Genomic DNA, 23,564 nt, shown 5'->3' on the forward strand with positions numbered 1-23,564 from the left:
ATATGTATCCTTTTAATGTTAAGTAATTGTGTAATATGAAATTGATTTTAATCTGACTACAATTGTTAATTTCTCTGAATGTGTATGCTATCATGATTATGTGATCTTATTTTTTTAAATATTCCAACTGTATTTTTTTTCCGATATATTCTTATATAGTTATATTAATACTTATTTTTTTTCTAGACAACTATATACATCAATTGTATTTCATTTGTTATGTTTTATATTCTAACACAGTAGATCGTAAAAATGGAAAAGATTGGCATGGAAATGGTTGTCGACGAAATTTTTTCAAGGCTCCCTGCAAAAGCTGTAGATCGATTCAAAATTCTTTCCAAATATTTTCGTAAGGAACTATCAACTCATAATTTTGAGTTGAAGCATTCTCGCCGGGCTGGAAATTCACTAAAAAAGAAACTACTGTCCTTGAAATATGAGTCGATAGTCGTCGACGATATAGTAGGTGGGAATTTGGAACTCGATACGAGCAAAACAATAACTTTCCCATACAATATCCACCCTTCCTACTTACGTATTATATCGTCTTTTAACGGTCTGTTGTTGGTTTGCAATGAAAGGATTTTATGTGAGCTCATGCTTTGGAACCCAACAACGGGCCGCTTTAAGTTGATATCCGACGACTACTTTAATCATCGTTTTGATCGTAACTCTGATACCGGTGGAATGTACTTTGACCAGTTCGATGATCTCAAAGTGCTTCACATAAAGTGTTGCCGTAACGTTGGTACTGCCCGTGTTTACTCACGACGTCTTGACTCTTGGAGAAAAATAGATTTCCTCAACGTTTCTAAACTGGCTTCATCGTCTTATTCATGGTCTCCTGCAACTTATTCCGGCAAAACCATATATTTCATGGTTTCAAATTATTGGTTTCCTCCTGGGGAGAGGAACATAGTTACTTTTGATGTTATTTCTGAATCTTTCAGCGTACTTTGTTTTCCCGAGCGTATGGAAGTCAATCCCTGTCAAGGACATTTTCTAAGCATTTCGAACAAGCTGCATGTGATTGTCGTTGGACGTGCTGATGAACTAAAGGCTGATTTGTACAAATTAGAACATGATGATTGGGTCAAGGTTTTTTCTTTCGATAACCCTCACATACTTGATTATCAGGCAAGGATGCAAAGGACAAATATAATTCAAGACAAAAAGTGGTTGATAACAAGTATTTGGGGTGATTTTGTTGAAGTTGACTTGTGCAATGAAGCTTTCAACTACCTCCAACATGTTGACAACTACAACGGTCCGAAAGGGGCGTTATTTATCGAGACCACTGTTTCTCCATTCGAATATAAATTATGATTGTATTTTATACTTTTTTGTCTTTTGGTTCTAGAACTTTATTATTTGTTTCAAGTATCTGATTTTATTTTATTTTTTATGTCTATTGATAAAATAACTTCTTATTTTTTGGGGTTTTTTCCGTATGCATAATAAATGTATTTCTAGCTTATATTTCAGTTTGTTCTTATTGAATGATATTATTTCAAACTTTTGTCATGCTACTATTCTTTCATTGTATAATGGTATTTTAGGATTTAAGATAACACAACGTACGTATGAATTAGTATCTTAACTTTAATTTCGACATTCTGATCCTTAGTTTCAATTTAAATGGACTTACATTTGGAATGTTGTATGCTTACATCTTAGCAGAATTTCAGGAATGTCTAAAAGAAAATATTTCAACTCTTCATCTTTATCTAATAACACCGGAAAGGAAAACATTTCAAACGGTAATGTCGTGAATTTAGCACTTCATTCAGCTTTTTATAATATATGTTTATGAACATATTTAACTTTTATATAATAATTTTTATTACAGATGATACATCTTTTGTACCTACTAATCCATCCTCCAATACTACATCCGGTACGATTCTAACTTCGCAATAATATAAGTTATCTTTTAATTATAGGTATTATAACTTATTACATAAATTAGTTTTGCCATTGGCCAAAGGAAATAAAGTAGATTTAATATATTATACTACGATTGCTAATATGAATATTAGCAATGTCTTAAAAGTTAGTTTGTTTTTTCAAAAGTTAACATCCTTTTATTGCCGTGCAGTTCGTCGAGGAAGAAGACCACTATCGAACATTACAAACGGTACCACTTAACAATATGTTTTACGTTGTTGTGTTTTTAACTTTAATTTCATCTTTCTGTTAAAATGATATGTTGCAATTTAGGTACAATTTTTTTTAAAAACATTATTGTTAATCTTATGTGTGTTGAATTATTAATTGTGATCTCTGTTGATGGTGTTGAAGCTGTTATCCCCGTTGTTACTCAAGATCAGGCGAAACAGAGTCGTAAAATAAGGAAATTATTGTTGGATAAGAAGAAATCTAATTTAGCTGGATCTTCATCAGGTTCTATCAACAATAATGTCCTAACCGATGATTCGATAATAATTCCGTCTGTTTCGCGTATTGTTACAAGAGAAGTATCGGTTTTCTCAGAAGGTTAATTATTATGCATCTTTTTAATAGCTGTTATATAATAACATATAATAATAGTCTTGCATTTTTTCAATATTTATAAATATATTTCTTTTAACTGAATGTTATGTTATATTTTTATGCTTTCTTTATCTCCCACCTTCTGTTGTATTTGAATACATAGATAACAGCGGATTAAGGGAATTAATTTTGGATAATAAAAGATCTCATACGAGACCCATCATATCAGACACCAATATAAATTTACCGACTTCTTATCCATCCAATTCAACTCCAAAGGTCATTGCTAATGTTACGACAACCCGACCATTCAGGCCACGAAGTAAGCACTTATTAACCTTGATACATTTAACTGTTATGCATTGTGTGTTAAATTATTAATTGTGATCTCTATTTGTTGTGTTGTAGCTGTTATTCCCATTGTTAGTCAAGATGAGGCAAAACAAAGTCGGAAAATAAGGAAATTATTATTGGATAACAAGAGGTGTAAATTACATGGATGTCCATCAGAAGATGTCAGTAATAATGCCACAACAAATGATTTGATAACAACTCATGGTACGCGCGTTGATACAAAATACTTATCTGTATCTATTTTGATTTGATTACTGAATTGTTTGTTTTTTTTTTCATGCTTTCTTTATTTCCCACATTCGATTGTATTTTAATACATAGATAACAGCCGATTAAGGGTAGATATTTTGGATAGTAAAAGATCTGATACGAGACACATCATATCATTCACTAATATAAATTTACCGCCTTCTTCTCCAACCGAGTCAATTCCAAATGTCATCTCTAATGTTACAGAAACCACACCATTGATGCCAACAAGTAAGGACTTATTAACCTTCGTATATTTTTCTGTGCTTTATCTAAATTAATATCTTTAGTTTTTTTTATAAACTTTTTTTGTATATCTTACTAGGTAATGTTAGTTGTATTACTAACAATGTCACTCAACCAACAAACTGTACTCCGCGTCATATTTCTTTTAACCTGACATCATTCACCGGCACCTCCACTATGCTTCAAAATTCATCTTTGGAAAGGTTGTCATCCGGAAAACGAAAGTTAATTAGCACACCACGAATTACATCTCCAATACCAATTATGGATTTCAATACAGAGGAAATTGTAGATCAAGATCCGTTCAAGGGTCTCTCAAAAGGTACATGTCTAATTATATGTAGTATAACCTCTTTATGGTATTAATTGTTACAATTAGATAGTATTTTTCTTATTAAAACACTATTTTATTTGTTTTTTAATAATTTTCAATACAGATTATTTGGATCATGGTGACCAATGCGTTACCTGTGAAGTATGTAATGCAAAGTTATGGGATGCAGAAAAAGGAAGAGGAAGAAGAAAGGATGGGAAATGTGTTATTTCTTATGTTGTTCTTACGGCATAGTAGAGCTTCCAGATTACAAAGATACCAGAGGAAGTTATCGTATCCTATTTAGTAAAAAAAATAATGAAAGCAAGCATTTTTTGAAGAATATTCGCCGTTACAATTCCATGTTTGCATTTACTTCAATGGGTGGTAAGGTTGATTCAACGGTTAATAGAGGCAATGCTCCTTTTTGCTTTAGAATTAGTGGAGAAAATTACCATTCAATCGGAAGTCTTATGCCAAACAACGGAGCGCAACCAAAATTTTGCCAACTATACATATATGATACTGAGAACGAACTTACAAACAGGCAAGCGATATTTAGGTAACTTCCGTTGGGTATTATTAACATTCGCATACTTATTTACATTATTCATTTTTTATTATATGTCAATCTTAATAATATTTGATAACTTTTGTTAACAGTCGTTCAGAGGATTCATCGTCTTCTTATTCTGCTACTCTTGATCGTAAGTTAATAGAACATATAAAAGATGTTTTAGATAACGACAATGAGTTGGTCAAAACTTACAGAAGAGCTAGGGATTCTCTTCAAGACAGCCCTCATGTAAATTTGAAGCTTCGCCTAATCGGAACAAGAGAAAAAGATGGTCGGAGGTATAACTTACCAACGGCGGTGAGATTGCCGCTCTCATTGTTGGAGATATAGAAAATGTAATTGACAATAGAGATATTGTTGTTGAGACTCAAACTGGTACATTGAAGAGAATTAGTGAGTTGCACCCGTCATATCTCGCACTACAGTATCCGATTTTGTTTCCATACGGAGATGATGGCTACCGAATTGATATCCCTCACAGAGGTGTCATTGATGTTGTTAATAAGAAACGTCCAAATTGTACTATGAGAGAGTTCTTTGCTTATCGTATGCAGGATCGGATAAATCAGTTTTCGTTAATCTTGAATTCTAGGAGGTTATTCCAGCAGTTCTTGGTTGATGCTTATACTATGATAGAGAGTGAGAGACTTAGCTATATACGATATCAACAGAAAGATCTTAGGTCTGACACATATGAAAGCCTCCGTAAATTAAAAACACATGGTCAAGATGATATATCTAAGGCTGGAAAACGTATCTTCTTGCCATCTTCCTTTACTGGTGGAGCACGATATATGATGCAAAACTATTTAGACGCTATGGCTCTGTGTAAATGCTTTGGTTATCCGGATTTTTTTATAACCATAACATGCAATCCCAAATGGCCAGAAGTTCAACGCTTTCTCAAAGACACCAATCTCAGTCCGGAAGATAGGCCTGATATCCTTTCCAGATTGTTCAAAATTAAGCTTGATTCAATTTGCAAAGATTTAAAAAAGAATCATCTATTTGGCAAAGCTTCAGCAGGTACATTTTGTTTAAAATACAAATCAGATTAATATTTATGCCGGAAAGTGTAAAAAGTTGTGTTGTTTTTGTAGTTGTTTACACAATCGAGTTTCAAAAACGTGGTTTGCCTCATGCCCATTTATGCTTATTCATGGAGCCTGAATCGAAATTACCTACGGTGGACCATGTTGATGGATTTATATGCGCAGAAATACCTGACAGAAATCAAGATCCAGAATTATTCATGCTTGTGAAAGAATATATGATACACGGTCCATGTGGTAATGCTAGGTTGAGTTCTCCATGTATGGTTGATAGGAAGTGTTCAAAAGGCTTTCCCAAAGACTTTCAAGATCATACTACACTAGATTCAAACGGGTTCCTTTATACAGAAGGAGAAACAATGGCGCTTTTGTTGTGAAAAATAAAATTGACCTTGATAACAGAAGTGTTGTACCGTACAACAAAAAATTATTGAAAAGGTATCAAGCTCATATAAATGTTGAATGGTGCAATCAGGCCGCTTCGATAAAGTATTTGTTTAAATACATTAATAAAGGACCTGACCGAGCGACTATAGCCGTTGTTCAAAGCGATAATCAATCTGACGAACAAGTACAAGGCGAGATAAAAGAGTATTACGATTGTCGATATATATCAGCTTGCGAAGCATCTTGGAGGATATTTGCCAATGAAGTGCATTATAGACGACCTTCTGTTATGAGACTTCCGTTCCATCTACCTGGCCAACAACCTGTTGTTTTCGGTCCTGATGAGGATATTAACTATGTTCTAAACAAACCATCTGTTAAATCTTCAATGTTTCTCTCATGGATGGAACGTAATAAAGACCCAAATGACACATTGGCGCGTACACTTACATATGTTCAGTTTCCCAATTTTTATGTTTGGAAGCTTGATAAGCGAGTATGGGAACCTAGACAAAGGAAAACAGCTATTGGCAGGATTCATTCTGTACCTCCGTCACTTGGTGAAGCTTATTTTTTGAGAATTCTTCTTAACAAGGTCAGAGGACCAACATCGTTTGATGACATTAAAACAGTTAATGGTCATGTTTACGATACATATAGAGATGCTTGCTATGCGCTCGGTCTTTTGGATGATGACTCCGAGTATGTGGAGGCAATAAAGGAAGCAAGTTTATCAGGAAGCGCTTCATATATTCGTAATTTATTTTGTACCATGCTGTTATCCAGTAGTCTTTCTAGACCTGAGGTTGTTTGGGAAAGTTCATGGAAATACATGACAGACGATTTTTTATATAGACTTCAGAAATACCATCGAGTTACAGGTAAGTTTTGTTTACAATAAATGTTAGTATTTATATTATCAAATACATTATTTAACGTTTTAGATATTATTTAATCTCGGTTTTGTTATTATGAGGAGTTTGATATATTTTTCGTATTGCACAGCGTTATCAATTCTGGAGCACCAACTGAAAAACTATGCTTTGTGCGAGATTGAGAAGTTTTTACTGCGAAATAATTCATCCTTGCGAAGATTTCAAACAATGCCATTTCCAGATATGTCGTCTTCAGGCAGTTCAGATAGTCGTTTGATATTCGAGGAGCGGGCGTATGATATAACACACCTTGGAAATCTCTACGATAGTCAGTTGACAATGTTAACTGATGAACAACGCTCTGTCTTTGAAGAAATTATGGCAGTAGTGAATGGTGATAACGGTGGGATTTTTTTTCCTTTACGGCTATGGTGGAACAGGTAAAACATTTCTATGGAAGACATTGTCCGCTGCAATTAGATCAAAAGGTCAAATCGTCTTAAATGTGGCTTCAAGTGGAATTGCATCGTTGTTGTTAGATGGTGGCAGGACTGCACATTCCAGGTTTCACATACCTTTGAATCTTACTGAAGACTCTGTATGTAATATAATACCAGAAAGTGACGTGTCTAAATTACTTCATGAGACGAAATTAATAATTTGGGATGAAGCACCTATGGTACACAAACATGCATTCAAAGCGCTGGATAGAACAATGAATGACGTTTTCAACATCGACCCATCTCTCAATTCAGACATCAGGTTTGGAGGTAAGGTAATTGTTTTTGGTGGCGATTTCAGACAAATATTACCTGTCGTTCCAAACGGTGGAAGACAAGAGATTGTTAATGCCTTCTTATGTTCGTCTTACTTGTGGAGTAAATGTAAATTGCTAAGATTAACAAGAAACGTGAGGTTAACCGTTGGAAGGTCGACGGAAGAAATTGAAGAAATAAACAGTTTTGCCAAATGGCTTTTGGATTTGGGTGAGGGTAATGTTGGTGGTCCAAATGATGGGGAAGCAACTATTCAAATACCACAAGATCTTCTTATTACTGATGAATCTGACCCAATTGCAAGTTTAATTGATTTTGTTTATCCATCAATCTTGCAAAACATCAACAACCATAATTATTTTAGTGAGCGCGCTATACTTGCACCGAAGAATGATGGCATGAGATTAATGACAGGTTGCTATCAATGTTTCCTGGTGAAGAAAGAGAGTATCTTAGCTCTGACAGTCTTTGTCCGACCGAAGATGTAAATGCTACACAACAAAGAATATACTCTCCGGATGTGCTCAATGGACTTAAAATTTCTGGCTTACCAAATCATAGGTTGGTGCTAAAAGTTGGTGTTCCAGTAATGTTATTACGAAATATTGACCAACGTAATGGTTTGTGCAACGGTACAAGGCTACAAGTAAAAAAGTTGTACAACCGTGTAATAGAAGCCGAGATAATATCTGGTGCAAATATTGGTACTTCTACATATATACCTCGAATTAATTTGATTCCTTCTGATAAAAAGATTCCTTTTGCTTTTCAAAGGAGGCAATTTCCACTTTCCGTATGTTTTGCGATGACAATAAACAAAAGTCAAGGCCAGTCGCTTTCGAGAGTTGGTTTGTACCTGAAACAACCCGTCTTCTCTCATGGTCAATTGTATGTTGCTTTATCAAGGGTGAAAACAAGAGATGGGGTCAAACTACTCATACTTGACAACAATGGAAAACCGACAGATAAAACAAGTAATGTTGTTTATAAAGAGATTTTCAACGAATTATAATTGATAAATGTATTGCGTTGCTTCTAATTAATGACTAACATTTGATGATTTCTGATTGTTGCATATTCATATATTTATATTTAAACACTCTTCCTATTAAACTTTATATCAATCAATTCATTTATTCGTAATCCATACACAACATATGATATAAAACAACTAATATCGTGTATACACAGATTTTCAAAGATTTGTGATTGTTGGTTATTCATGTATTTCAATATGTGGTTCAAATATTATATATTTGTTCGTGTTTTAACGTGTATCAAATTATAATATTTATGTTAAAGTTGATATTAAAGATATTTCCTTTTTGCATCCCGTGAAATTCACGGGTACTTAAACTAGTATTTATAATAACAATTCATTTTTTTTTTCTTTGAACGTACATACTCCTCAAATTCATGGTTGAGTCATTTCAAAATCATCATCGCCATTTAGCTGGAAAACATACATTTGCTCCATCAACCAAGTTAAAACTTATTTTAGATAATAAAGAAGATTTAAACCATATTAATCTCGTAAACTATATTTTTAAATTTTCGAATATTACATGTTGGTAAAGTGAAATTAAAATATAATGTGATTTTAAAGTATATTATTTTTTGATTTTTATATGTTATTTGTGAATACACATAAAATGTATTTAAAAAGGTATATTAAATCTTGATTTTAAGTTTGCTATATGGTCATTTTATCTAATTTATATTTTTTAGATTAAATTTTTTACCAATTATTTATAGCCCATTCCCTTTTTCCCTGATCAAAGTTCTTCAATCGTCGTAATAGTTGGCCAAACATAGTTATAATTTGTCAAACATGGTCATAATTGGTCAAACATGATCATAATTGGTCAAACATAGTCATATGTGATCGATCAGTGGTCAATCGTATCATTTAGTCTTTTTTTTTGTGGATAAAGTGCTTTGCAACAGGAGTTATGCCGCAAAAGCTACCGACCTCACTCGTCCACATCAAATATCTTCATTTACAAGGACTGTCCTTTGCGAGAGAAATCGACTTACATTCCGCTCTTCTTTTGGTTACAAGCTCTCCAAATATAGAGACAATTATATTGGAGGTATAGTACCGTAGACACCGTATATTTTTTAACTTTTTATTTAATGAAATGCATTTTGCTAATTAACATTTAACAGATGCAATATAACCCAAACGAAGCTGTGTCACAAACTGCGATGAACCTTATTGATCAGCAAGACTACTCGTATGTTGTCTTGAATCGTTTGCGTGTAATAACTATAACGAACTTCACCAACGTGAAGACTGGAATGGATTCTGTGAAGCTTATTTTGGCCAAGTCACCAATGCTCAAGATAGTAGATATAATGATCGACAAACGGGTTGATATTCATGGTGAAGTAAAGATGCTAAAAGAATTGCTACAATATCCACGGGCATCCACTAGAGCAGAAATCAGATTCGAGAACCCGTAACTTTGTTAAAAAATTATGTCATTTTGGGTTGTTTATGATTCTAGAGACTGTCTGTGATCGGATTTGTAAAATCAATGCATTAAGTCGTATACTTGTAAACACTTTGCATAACTACATGTATTCCAACCCAATAAAAGAAAAATCAATGCAACTTACATCTAGTTGTTCACTTATAGATACAAAGGCTACTCTTTACCGAGATTTCAAACTCGTACAATTTACAGCAAATATACGTTTATGGGACTTGAACCCTCCTCAACCTCAAGGGGAGGAACACCTTTTCCATACGCCTTGCAACCACTAGGCTACAGGCCCTTTGATATCGAGATCCCAACCAATCATAGCCAAATTTAGACGCCACAATTCGCTTTTTTTTTTTTTTGTTATGGTTCGTTTTTTTTTCTAAACACCCTAGTTATTGGATAAAGGCATCATCCAACAAAGTTTATCATCTTCGAGAACTTATATCCTGTATGTGAAGAAGAAAGATGGGCACTCACACACTTCATTTTGATTCTTTGAACATTGTCAGTTGTCAATAATAGATAACCTAGTTGATCAACTCTAGGAGCAAGTCACCTCACTAAAATATAAGTGCAGTCAGGCTACACGGTATGGGGTCCGTCCCCCTACCGTCTTCGATCGGCGCCGGTGTGAACACCGTGCCGCCCCCCCACGTCCCGGCTTCTCCGTCCCTTTCTCGCCGTTTGCGGCGGTCCAAGAAATGTGGGGCCCAATCGAATATGACCGTTAAAAAAAAACAAATTGATAATTATTAATTGAAAAATAACGGCTATTTTTTAAAGGCAAATTGGAAAATAATAATCCCACCATTGTGAAATTGGCCAATAATAATCCCAAGTCAGGAATTAGCCACCAATAATCCCACCTCGTCCATTTTTGGAAAATAATACTCCAAATGCTGACGTGGCACTTTTGTCGTTTAGTGACGGCGGATTATTATTTTCCAAAAATGGACGAGGTGGGATTATTGGTGGCTAATTCCTGACTTGGGATTATTATTGGCCAATTTCACAATTGTTGGATTATTATTTTTCAATTTGCCTTTTTTAAATACTCCCCCATTTCACTTCCATTTTTATAAATACTCGCCTCTTTTACTCATTTTTTCACAACTTTTCACCCACTACAATCTCACATCTCTCTCACATTTTATAAACCCCTCTTCCCTTTTTATAAAAACTCATCTATTTTTATACTCGCTAGCACCCCATCTCTCTATAAAAAATTATCATGTCTTCACCTTCTCCCATTTCTTCAATTTCTTCTATGTCTTCATCGTCTTCGTCTGCGTGGTATTCATCATCTTCGGAAGAGGATGGTATTATGCACAACATGATTATGAACGCGGCTCAGGTCTTCATGGCGGCTGATGAAGGGTCGTCCCAACGGCTAACTAGACGAGCAAAATATAACCGAGACCAAGAAGATATTTTACTTTTTTTCCTTATGTTTTATATAGATTTGAAAATGTATTTTATTCTTAATTTCATTTATGTTTCGTTTTAAATTTATAGCCGGCCACGATAAACTAGTAGCCGATTATTTTGCCGACGAACCCGTGTACCCAGCCGAGATTTTTCGACGTCGGTTCCGCATGAGTCGTCCACTGTTTTTACGTATTGCAGGCGACATGGCCCAGTCTGATCCGTTTTTTACATTGCGAAACGACGCTAGGGGGCAAAGGGGTTTCAGTAATTTACAAAAATGTACGTCGGCCATTCGCCAACTTGCGTACGGTTACGCACCCGATGCATTAGACGAGTATATTAGGATGTCTGAAAGAACCGCACGTCGATGTTTGCACAAGTTTTGCGAATGGGTTGTCAATTGTATAGCAAGCGATACCTGCGGAAACCGAACGCAAACGACGTTCAAAAATTATATCAAGCACACGAACAGAGACATGGTTTCCCAGGAATGCTCGGGAGCATTGATTGTAGTGGTGCACAAAAAACCCGAACCCGGACCTGGACCCGAAAAAAAAACCCGGAACCGAGTATTATAAAACCCGGGTTTTTATACCCGAACCCGAACCCGACCCTACCCGTAGGGTAGGGACCGGGTATGCATATTTGATCTAAAACCCGAACCCGGAACCGGGTTTTTTTATACCCGGTTTATACCCGAAACCCGGTTTTATAAATACCCGAACCCGGAACCGGGTTTTATAAATACCCGGAACCGGTTTTTAAAAAAACCCGATTTTGATGTAATCTTGTTTAATTATGTATGCATTAAGACTTCTAGTCCTTATGATTTAACAAAATTATGTATGCACTTTGATGTAATCTTGTTTAATTATTAGGTTTCTAATGATATTTGCCACCGCTACTTAATTATTTAGTATATTTCATTACAAGTGGAAACAAATATGCCAATATATGTTGGCCTTCTATTTTCTTTGTTTGTTTAATATCATTATTAGTTTTTGTATTTAATAAATTGTGCCTCTGTTTATAAAGTTCAAGAATAACCACATGAAGAACTATAAATTGTGCCTCTGTTTATAAATTGTGCCTCTGTTTATCAATAGATTTGATGTCTATGTGTGAGAGTTATGTTTGATACATTTTATAAGCATAGTTCCGGTCGGGTTTTTTTAATACCCGGTGCGGGTTTTTTCCCAACCCGATGCATACCTGAACCCTACCCGATGAATACCCGAACCGGACCCGAACCCGGAAATAGGGTATTATAATACCCGGGTTTTATAAAACCCGACCCGAACCCGGGTATATAGGGTATACATCTTTGGTAGAGAACCCGGACCCGGACCCGACCCGGTTTTTAAAAAAACCCGATTTTGTAAAACCCGATCCTACCCCAACCCGATCCTACCCGAAACCCAGTTTTTAAAAAAACCCGATTTGTGCACCACTAATTGATTGCATGCATTGGCCGTGGCAGAACTGCCTAGTTGCCTGGCAAGGTCAGTATACTAGGGGAGATCATGGAAATCCGACTATTATTCTAGAGGCTGTTGCGTCACAGGATCTCTGGAGATGGCATGCTTTTTTTGGTCTACCTGGCAATGACCTTAACATCATATACCAGTCACAGATATTTGAGGATGTAGTGGCGGGTACAGGTCCAGACACAAGCTTTACGATTTCGGGGGTGGAATACAGGCGAGGTTACTACCTAGCCGATGGGATATACCCAACGTACTCGACAATCGTTAAAACTATTCCGCACCAGACAGACGACAAAAGAAAAAAGATTGCGAAGTTTCAAGAGGGTGCGAGAAAAGATATTGAACGGGCTTTTGGTGTTCTACAAAAAAATGGCACATCATTGAACATCCAGCACGTTCGCAAACACCAAAGAGGTTACGACACATTATGTACGCTTGTATCATCCTTCACAACATGATCATTGAAGACGAAGGTAGAACGATATGCGAGTACGACGAAAACACGTCTACTGGAAATTCTATTCCAGTTAGTGGGGAACAACAAGATTTGAACATGTTCGCTCTACTTAACGAGTACACACATCATAACCTACAAGCGGACTTGGTGAAGTACATTTGGAACAACGCTCAAAACGAACCCGGCCACGACATGGAAGACGAAGACTAGTAGCTTATTTTAATATGTTAGGATATTTTTAAGTTTATTTTTTTTAACTTTATTTTTTTTAAGTTTATGTTTTTTTTTAAATTTATTTTTTTTAAGTTTAATTTTTTTTTTAAGTTTATGTAAAATTTTTTAATATTAATGAAAATATTTTGTTACTTTATTTGTTAAATGTTAAAAAAAAGTTGAAGATTAAAAAAAATAAAAAAAAACATAAAAGTGGTGGAGGACTATGACTAGGACCATCCTCCCATGTCCTCTAGTTTTGGAGGATGATCCATCCTTGGGAGGACTATGACGTGTCGCCTACGTGGCGGATCATCCTCCAAGGATGAACCATCACCATACCCACTAGCCTCAGAACATCATCAGTTGAGTGCAACTGTGCAAGAGAAGAATACGTGTCAAAGAAGACCTTCGGAACAAGGCATGTGTTGAATAAAGTGTCTTTACGTTAGGTTCACATGTGAGACTAGTGAAGTAGAGGTTTAATCATGTTAAGGTGTGACACGTTAACTAAATAAACATGTGCCCGGGTATGTTCATTGTGTCTTGATTTGAAAACATACAAGTCTAAAACAACAGCGTGAAATAAATTTAAAAATAAAAGAAGAAAAAGAATGGTTGCGGTTGTGAACCTATCATAGCAAAACTAGTTTAATGCCCGTCCGGTGGACGGGTATTTTAATGTCTTAATGACATAAGTATGCATTATGACTCTCAACCCGTTCCCCTTTTAACTAATTTTTTTATAACACCTGTTTGAAATAAAACGCAACCCGAATTGACCCGTTTGAAATAAAACGCAACCCGGATTGACCCGTTTAGAATAAAATATAACCAAAATTTACTGTTGTCATTAATGGACTCCATTTTAATATGTTTATATGCAATTAGCAAGCACTTACGGTGCTTAGTTTACTGTTATACCATGCGTAGTGTTTATATGCAATTAGCAAGCACTCAAAGGGTCATCAAACACATATACATCTGAATTAGAGTATACAGCCTAGGCTGCCTAGCCATGGAAACTCTTTGCTTTTGCCCTCCACTAATATTCACCCCTCTTTCACCAATCTCAGTAAGATCACCGCCCTGCCATAACACCATAAATTTATTTATTAAAAGTATACCTAAAATATGAAGATATGGTAACATCAACTCGTTCTCTAATGAAACACGATGATACTTATCGGAAGCAATTCCAAAGTTACATCTAGTGTCTTCTCATACTTTGCAGGTTCAAAGGGGGATCCAAACAATATGTTGTCACGTACCTGGAAAATAAATGTACAAATATCAACCCATTAGACTTCCACCAACTCTTAAAATATTATTGTTAATGATCTTAATCAGAATAAATGACAACAAAAAATGATTTACAAGGGCATATGTATTGGAAATTCATTATAATTAGAGGTGGCTTCTCCAACCCATATACTTATGAACAGGTTGATTCGGGTTGTATTTATTTCTAGGGGTTCAAATTGGTAATATAAAATATAGCTAAGAAGAAAACAGGTCAAAAGTTGCCCAAAGTGTAGTTTAAATGCATACAACCTAATAAATTTATTACTTTCATTAACATTTAATACATTAATCATTTGTGAAATGTGAACAAATAGCGTTTTGAATCAACCCAGCCTGCCCCATTTGCCACCCTTATTTCAGTAAAATAGTTAACACGAACAAAAAAGAAACATGACACGACATACAGTTGCATTGAAAATCCATGAGACTTGTGGGACATAAGCAACTGTTCCTCTCAAAACATGTGCATCACTAACTGGAGGAAGTTCTCCAAGCATAGCAGATACAAGTGATGTCTTTCCCTCTCCCGTGCTTCCAACAATTGCCACCAGACTGCCCGTTGGTATATCCAAATTTATACTAGACAGTGTAGGTTTATCTGACTGCACAATAAAACAAATGAAGTAAATAAACGCTCTCCATTGTGACACATCAAAAGAAATCAAATAACGACTACCTTTGAATCCCATGAAAATGATCCATTCCTAATTGAGATAGCTGGAAGTCCTGGTTCAAGAGGTGGATTTGGAAGAAGAAGTCTCTCCTCGGCCAAAAGTAGATCTTCCATATGTTTCAAGGAAACATGGGCATTTACGGCCTGTAAATGAGCATATATAAAGATATATAGAAACTTGGAATGAAAATAAAAAGGATATGAACTATTTACACAAAACCTGAGAAATCGTATTTGGAAGCATGAAGAGTGGAAAACGTAGCACATCAAACAAAGAGAGTGATGTGAAGGCTCTAGCAGGTGTAAGATCTCCTCCAAGTAAAGTAAACAGCCCAAATGAAACCACAATCACTACCACTGGGATACTATTTAATATAAATGTATTCAACTGCAAAAGAATTATTAACAATAACCGAGACCGTTAAACACATGTAACCATGAAATCATGTAAAAATATATATGTTTGGTAACATACCGCTCCTAGCATTTGTACTTGCCGATACCATGATAACTCTTGTGTTCGAACACTTTGGACCTTTTCTTGGAAACTATTCTCCCAAGCATAGCATCTGAAACACAAATTGAAAAGGAGTCAAAATGATTATTAGTATTTCAAATTATGCCCATTAACAAAAGCTGGTAAAGGGTAACTTTGAGAGAGGGATAGAGAGTACTTGACAGTGTCCATGGCTGCTAAGATTTCATTCATGAGCTGGTAAATGTGTTCTACAGACACTACCATAGAAGTGGGTTATGGGTTTAAATAGACTAATTTAGGAGGTAACCATATGGAGGTTACCTACAATTTAGGATAGAACGTGGGTGGGGTACATCCTTCCCATAGTTCAGGATGAGAAGGTCAAATTTGATATCGACGTGGAGATAATGGGTCCATAAAATAAGGATATAACCACCATAGAAGTGGAGGTCATGGACAGAATAATGAGGAGCAAAACCACCACTGAGAAACTCCCCTAAACCGCCATGGGAGCGGTTATTTAAATAACATGAACTGAGATGGGAGTAACCGTCAACCCACAATCCAGTTTTGTAGGAGCCATATGTGGAGAACATGGGGACGAAATTTGCGGAGGTAACTCCCAACTAAAAAACTGCTCATAACTGCCGAGATAGCGGTTAAAAATGGAGTTTAAACGGCCTGGATTTAGTTTCAGCAAGATCTAACGGTGGAGATGGATTTAGGAGGTGGTTAGACTTAATGGGTTTAATATATATATAATTCTAAACCTTACAATATGAGCCTCTTCCATTTCCAACCCGTCTGACTCACTGGATGATCGGGTTACATGGATCGTGTCGGGTTAGGGTTACTATCTTTCACAAGAATAAGTATATATGACAGGTTCATCAACTCAGCCCAAATCACAATTCATTACATTCAAAAGCAGAGTTAAATCCAATTCGCAATACAGCATGATGAAAAATAAACCATGCATTTAGGGTACTAAACCCGAAAGTTATGGGCGCTCAAATCTAATTTCTGCTTTAGCTGATGCCCGTGGATATCGTACCAATTCTTTTAGCATTTTTACCTCACTATTAATATCAACCCGTTTGTCGATCACTATATCTACTATCTTGAGCATCGGCGACTTAGCCAAAACAAGCTTCACAAAATCCAATCCGGTCTTCATGTTGGAGAAGTTTGTTATCGTTATTACACGCAGATGAGCCAAGACAACATATGAGTAGTCTTGTTGATCAATAAGGTTCATCGCAGTTTGTGACATAGCTTCATTCGGATTATATTGCATCTGTTAAATGTTAATAAGCAAAATGCATTTCATCAAACCGAACTTTTATAGAAAATAATTTTTTTTTTTTAAAAAAACAGTATCTACACTGTTATACCTCCAATACAATTGTGTCTATATTTGGAGGGCTTGTAACCAAAAGAAGAGCAGAAAGTAAGTCGGTTTCTCTCGCAAAGGACAGTCCAGTTAAACAAAGATATTTGAGGTGGACGAGCGAGGTCGGTAGCTTCTGTGGCATAAGCATAACACCTGTAGCAAAGCACTTCATCCAAAACAAAATAGTGAAAATAAAGAAGGAAATATATTTTTAACCATTTTATGAATCTTGGAGTGATATGTAATACCTTACTCAGGTAACAATTACTCAAAAAGGTCTTAACACCAGCTATGACTATGTTTGACCAAGATTAAAGTCAACTGATTTTGATTGTGTTTGACAATAATTGACACCAATTATGGCTATATTTGACCAATCGACCATGTTTGACCAAACACAACTATGTTTGACCAATACGGCTATGTCTGGCAATTATGATTGACAAATTTTGATTGGGGAAAAGGATAATGCATAGGGCTGTAAACGAACTGAACGTTCAGCGAACAGTTCGTGAACCGTTCGGCGGGAAGTTCGTTTATGTTCGTTCGATTAGCTTAACGAACGAACACGAACAAAAATTTTCGTTCGGTTAGCTTAGCGAACGAACACGAACACAGGTCTCGTTCGTTCGACTGCGTTCGTGAACGTTCGGTAATATGTTCGGTTATGTTCGTTCGTGTTCGTTTGATTATATTAAAAAAGTAATAAATAATAAACCTTTTATCTAAACATATTGAAACCTTGAAACCCTATTTTTTTCTAAGTTAGCTAAAATTTGGACATTCTAAGACATTTTTGAGGATAATTATGTCTAAGTTGGTTAAACTTGATTCATCGTTTGGTGGTGTAGTAGACTTCTTGTGTTTTGATTTATCATTTGATGGTTGTAATTTAACTACTTATATCCAATGTTTAAGGATAATATTGTGTTTTTTTTCAAGTTAAATGTTTGCTTGCGTTTGTTTTTATTTGCTTGCGTTCATTTGTGTTTGAGACCAGTGTTCACGAACTGTTCGTGAACAGATGAATTTCCTTAACGAACGAACATGAACATAAAGTTATGTTCGGTATGTGTTCGTGAACAGTTCACGAACATGTTAATTTCCTTAACGAACGAACACGAACATGACCTTGTTCGTGTTCGTTTGGTTCGTTTACAGCCCTAATAATGCAGCTATAAAATCAGTTAAGAAATATTTATAAAATAATAAATATAAATCAGATAAAATAACCATAAAGGCTAACTTTAAATCATGACTTAATATATTTTTCCAAGGAAAAATTACAAGTTTTGTCTTTTACCTTAATACCACTTATCAGAGGCGGTGTCCTTTTTAACGAATTTTGACAAGTTTTGCCCTTTTACAAGGAATTTTGTTGCAAGTTTTGTCCTTTAGGCTTAACTCAGTTAGATTTTCTTGTTAAATCTTGTCACCCAAAGATACTTTAGTCTTTTTACCCATTTATTTCAAGAGTCAACCCTAAAATATTTTGTTTTATTCTTTTAAATAATATTGGGTAAAAAGACTAAAATACCTTTGGGTGACAAGATTTAACAAGAAAATCTAACTGAGTTAAGCCTAAAGAACAAAACGTGCAACAAAATTCCTTGTAAATGGCAAAACTTGTCAAAATTCGTTAAAAAGGACACCGCCTGATAAGTGGTATTAAGATAAAGGACAAAACTTGTAATTTTTCCTTTTTCCAAATATATATTCTATGTGTATTTATTTACACACGATATATAAAGATCAAGAGAAAACATATGTTATACTCACATTATATATGTGTGTGTATATACATTGTTTAATTTTCCTTTGCAATTTTTTTGACAAATTCGCCACAAGAATTATACCCGTCCCAGTTTTGCAATGTATTATTCCGTCACTATACCCTTTATAGCGGTATGAGATATAATTATACGAGTGATGTGTATCACCTTAGCGGGGTAAGAACTCATACAGAGACGCTCAACCAAAGGTAAACACTCAGCAAAGTCAGAATTCCAACATCCCATAAGATGTTTTTCATTGCCAGTCTGCAGCAAATAAAATACATCCAGATAAAGGGTTAATTACAAACAATCATTTCTAAAATAATTTTTTTTTTTTGTCAGATCATACCAGAGTGAAATCCTTAAGCTGTGGGCAATTGTAGATAAACCGTAACAAAACTTTCGCGGTTATGCTTACATTGTTAAAGCATAAGCTAACCAGCCTACTAAACCCTTTAAAGGTTACCGGAGGTTGAAACACGCAGTTTTGGAGTTTAAGAACCGTCAATTGTTGCAAGTTAAAGAAAGCCGGCAGTAGCTTATGGTCATCACCTGACTTGATGCAAAGAGTAAATTTCTTCAAGGTAGCACTCTTTGATAGGTGAAGTATTATTTGGTCAATCTCACAACAGCTAATTAGTTGAGAGATACAAAGAGAGAATTCAAGTATCGGGCCTTGGTGTAGCAACAAGATCGGATAAACAATGTATAAGAGTTTCCATCTCATTGATCCGTTTTTACAACTCGGTCCCTGAAACACTGCATCATCGAACATGAGTTTGGGAATGCTTAAACACTGATTCCGCCAATTGTGAGATAGAATACTTGTCCTGAATGCATCTCGCATTGGCATAAGAGTAAGAATTGTTTGTATTATATTTGGAGGAAGGCTGCTCATCTTTTCAAAAGCTAAATCTTTAACTTCCATCTTAGAATGCTGTAGTTTTTTTGGGACACAGATTGGAACTATCAAATGCTTAATATAATGATAAGAGTTAATTACATTTATAGTATGTCCATATCGCAAGTTTGGTCAGTTCATTTACAGTAACTTAACAGACTTTTTAATGTCATTTAGGAAAAAAACAGATGGTTCTAACGGTTTTTTCTGGCCAACAGTCGGCTTTTTAGGGGGAGTCTTTGCGTTAATTCCAGATGCCGATGAAGAGTTATGGCTCACTTGTACTACATGTGAATCTGATTGTTGTTCCAATAATCGTTGTTTTTGAGCATTATTATCCACGCTTGGTTTAGCAGTCCGCTGAGCAGGTTAATAAAAATTGGTATAGAGAAGCAAAAACACGTCATGTCTACCTATTATAAACAAAATATTATACTACATTTGTTCATATGTAAGCGTCACACAAAGCATATGAGTTGCTTAAGGTTCGTTTAAGTGAAACAATGCCATACAGCCAAGGAGGCTGATATCGAATATATATATTTAAAAGAAATATAACATAACAGACACATGAAAAATAAAAACAGATGAAAAGGTATTTCTTGTTTTTTTTCTAAACCTGCCATTGTCGTAATTTATAGACTGCCATCTTCAGCATATGATCTCCTACAAGACTTCGCAAGTGCCGGAAAAATTCTTCTTTATTAAATTTATTGCTCTGCAATTACCAGAGCCATTTAGATAACACACTTAAAAACGTTATGAAAAATGTAGATAAAAGGGTCACCCCCTAACTATACCCTTAATTGAACATATAGGCCCCGGAGTTGCATAGCCCTCTCTTTGTCAAGCTGTGGTGTTATAACACGTAGCAGCAGTTCAAAAGGGATCTTCTTGCCAGCTGGCTGATTCATTGCATTAGGTGGTTGCCCTCTTGCCATTTTTTGCATCCTATGCAACTGAGATTCATTGTACAAAGAGAGAGCTCACAGTTGGTATGAAAAAGAAAAAGCAAGGTGTAAAAGAGAATGATTCAGCACAGGGCCGTCAATTCAAGTGCCGTGCGACTAGAAAAAAAGGGCCCCTAAAATATATAAAAAATTAATAATACGACGATAGTTGTGATAACAATAAAAAAACTAAACTATTGTAGCAAAAGTATCTGTTTTAAATAGCTAAACGGATCGTGAGGCTCTCCTAAAAACGGATCGTCAGACATTTGCCTCTGAACAGTTAAGCATTATACAGGCTCTTAATGGTTCAGACCTCTTACTTGTTCAGCACTTAATGGTTCAGACCTCTTACTGGTTCAGCACTTCACCATTCAGATGTTGCCAAACAGCCCCTAATTCCCACTCACAAACGGTTACAAAACAGTTAAAATAAAGCTATTAAGAGATCTGACAACTAAGCCCCCTAACTTTATAAAGACTGAGGTGAACTTTATCCCTCTCACCATTAACTCCCTTTCAGTACTTCCATCACTACTAACATTCAATCGGTACTAACTCTCCATAAATAGTAAGTTTTTACGGACTAATCATCCTTTCCTACCGTTCTTACATAATGTAAAGCTATTAAGAGAATTGACAACTCCCTCGAGGCGTTTACTCCCTTTCGGTGACGGTAGGGCGTTAACTTCCATCAATACTAACATTTCATCGGTACGAACTCTCCATGAATAGTAAGTTCCTACTGACTAATCATCCATTTACTACTGCTATATTGTTTACCTCTAGGATTATCCATTCTAGAACTGCATATCCTGTAGTACAATGATACAATGAATGTAACTAACATTCAAAACTGAAGATTCAAGCCATCCATGTGACCAAAATAAGAGCATATCATACACTACTTCTTAGTGCTTACTTAGGTCACTCAATGCAGTTTAAAACATTGGGGATTTTGAACCTATTGTACAACAAATCAACAATCGTTACATTACATCAACAATAATCACACAAACAGGTAAAGTAGATGATGAAATAGAAACAGATATTAAACCAGATCTAGCATGTAGTATACTGAAGATGAAATGGACAAAACTATGAAATGAAATGAAACTACTCAAACCTATACAGTACAACAATGGTTACACCAACAACAATCACAGAAAAAAAGGTACAGTTGACGATCAATTAGAAACAGATATAGAATTAATGCAGTATATTGAAGATGAAATCGACGAAATTTTGAAATGAAACTACACAAATAGAAGTTGAGGGAATGCGGAATCAGAACTTCTTGTCAGGGGGTCATTAGACTCAGGGGCTGTTTGTTTACCTCTTAACGAGGCTCTTAATGGTTCAGACTGTTTGTTTCACGAGCAGATGTCTGAATGGTTCAGACGTTTGCCTCTGAATGGTTAAGGTTTATACAGAGTCTGAATGGTTAACAGGGGTGGACCTACTTTAGCCCGTGGGTGGGCGGCCGCACCCCTTGAAAAAAAATTTTAGTGTTATTTTTCACGAAAAATCCCGACCGCACCCCTTAGGAAATTTCGACCGCACCCCTTGGAAAATTCTGACCGCACCCCTTACCTGGTTTGTTTGCTAAGTGAAGAATGAAGAAATGTTGATCGATCTATTTTATTTTGCAGGCCAACAATGGCGGAAGATGACACTGTGACTAGAAAAAGGGAGAAGATGGTACGGAAAATCAAGATTAGCACTTATGTACCTTATCTTTTTGGGTATTTGACAATTTTAACCCAATACTTCATTAAACTTACATGCATTACCTCTTATTTTCAATTTTAGTTATAGTTTGAGTACAAAAGCAACAATATGTTAGAATTTGACTTGAATCGGTTAAAAATACAGGAATACTGTACTATAAAGATTATATCTTTAAATTATTTGATTTAACATTTTTTAGTAATATACTTTTAGTAAAGTACATATAATTTAATTTTATATCATAAAGGTTTTAGATTCAATTTCTAAAAGGTTAACGTTATTAATATATTATAACATTTATTTCTATGGATTTTGTAATATACTAGTAGATGCACCGTCCGCGTTGCGGGGCGATGACCGAATAATTCTCAATCAATTACAAGAAAACTATTATAATTTTGCTATGGAAAAAAAAAACGATGATATGACCGTAATTTTGGGCTTCTCTCTCATGACATGTATGTCTCTACAGAGGGCAAAATCGTAATTATATTTTGAGCCGGAGGCGAAATCATAATTTTAAACTGAGAGAAAAATCATAATTTTTAGCTAGGGGGAAACATATTTTCATTTTGAACGGTGGGCAAAAGCGTAATTTTGAGCTGAGGGCAGAATCGTAATTTTGAGCTAGAGGAAAAAACAACATTTTATTTTTTAGGTGGGGGCAAAAACGTAATTTTAAACGGAGGGCGAGCTTAGGGTAGAATCGTAATTTTGAGCTAGAGGAAAAAACAACATTTTATTTTGAACTGGGGGCAAAAACGTAATTTTAAACGGAGGGCAAAACCGTAATTTTAAACTGGGGTCAAAATTAAAAATGAGTTTTTGACCTAAGGGCAAAACCGTAATTTTGAGCTAGTGGCAAAATTATACTTTTATTTTTAGCTAGGGGTAAAAACGTAATTTTAAACAAATGACGAAATCGTAATTTTAAACTGAAAGTAAAATTAAATTAAATATGG

General features: G+C 35.4%; 6 protein-coding genes across 7 annotated transcripts; 3 read left to right on the forward strand and 3 right to left on the reverse strand.

Annotated features, from left to right (window-relative positions):
- Positions 1-252: 252 nt before the first annotated feature.
- LOC110925396 (putative F-box/kelch-repeat protein At1g12870) lies at positions 253-1,326 on the forward strand. Its single transcript, XM_022169352.1, has one exon. It carries the CDS (start codon positions 253-255, stop codon positions 1,324-1,326), a length of 1,074 nt encoding a protein of 357 aa, XP_022025044.1.
- Positions 1,327-4,035: 2,709 nt separating this feature from the next.
- LOC110925395 lies at positions 4,036-8,334 on the forward strand. Its single transcript, XM_035986381.1, has 8 exons — positions 4,036-4,217; positions 4,319-4,510; positions 4,582-5,258; positions 5,333-5,646; positions 5,760-6,552; positions 6,677-6,940; positions 6,987-7,718; positions 7,763-8,334. The coding sequence occupies exons 1-8, from the start codon at positions 4,036-4,038 to the stop codon at positions 8,332-8,334; spliced, it is 3,726 nt and encodes a 1,241-aa protein (XP_035842274.1).
- An 886-nt stretch (positions 8,335-9,220) lies between these two features.
- Positions 9,221-9,950, forward strand: LOC110921797. Its single transcript, XM_022166141.2, has 2 exons — positions 9,221-9,415; positions 9,492-9,950. The coding sequence occupies exons 1-2, from the start codon at positions 9,275-9,277 to the stop codon at positions 9,786-9,788; spliced, it is 438 nt and encodes a 145-aa protein (XP_022021833.1). The 5' UTR covers positions 9,221-9,274; the 3' UTR covers positions 9,789-9,950.
- A 4,403-nt stretch (positions 9,951-14,353) lies between these two features.
- LOC118488939 (ABC transporter C family member 1-like) lies at positions 14,354-15,488 on the reverse strand. The gene is made up of 4 exons (XM_035986382.1): positions 15,378-15,488; positions 15,106-15,303; positions 14,605-14,667; positions 14,354-14,485 (listed from the first exon to the last, which is right to left on the reverse strand). The coding sequence occupies exons 1-4, from the start codon at positions 15,486-15,488 to the stop codon at positions 14,354-14,356; spliced, it is 504 nt and encodes a 167-aa protein (XP_035842275.1).
- A 1,246-nt stretch (positions 15,489-16,734) lies between these two features.
- LOC110921567 (F-box/FBD/LRR-repeat protein At1g13570) lies at positions 16,735-20,014 on the reverse strand. 2 transcript variants are annotated; one of them, XM_022165916.2, is made up of 4 exons: positions 19,370-20,011; positions 19,186-19,284; positions 17,247-17,411; positions 16,735-17,149 (listed from the first exon to the last, which is right to left on the reverse strand). In XM_022165916.2, the coding sequence occupies exons 1-4, from the start codon at positions 19,946-19,948 to the stop codon at positions 16,853-16,855; spliced, it is 1,140 nt and encodes a 379-aa protein (XP_022021608.1). In that variant the 5' UTR covers positions 19,949-20,011; the 3' UTR covers positions 16,735-16,852. The 2 variants fall into 2 exon arrangements, with proteins under 2 accessions (XP_022021608.1, XP_022021609.1); XM_022165917.2 differs by lacking the exon at positions 17,247-17,411 and having other exon boundaries at positions 19,370-20,014.
- Positions 20,015-20,062: 48 nt separating this feature from the next.
- On the reverse strand, positions 20,063-22,563 carry LOC110925393 (transcription initiation factor TFIID subunit 4b). The gene is made up of 4 exons (XM_022169349.2): positions 22,465-22,563; positions 20,722-20,890; positions 20,541-20,639; positions 20,063-20,281 (listed from the first exon to the last, which is right to left on the reverse strand). The coding sequence occupies exons 2-4, from the start codon at positions 20,869-20,871 to the stop codon at positions 20,063-20,065; spliced, it is 468 nt and encodes a 155-aa protein (XP_022025041.1). The 5' UTR covers positions 20,872-20,890; positions 22,465-22,563.
- Positions 22,564-23,564: the final 1,001 nt, after the last annotated feature.

This window comes from Helianthus annuus, chromosome 17, assembly GCF_002127325.2.
Source record: "Helianthus annuus cultivar XRQ/B chromosome 17, HanXRQr2.0-SUNRISE, whole genome shotgun sequence".
NCBI lineage: Eukaryota > Viridiplantae > Streptophyta > Magnoliopsida > Asterales > Asteraceae > Helianthus > Helianthus annuus.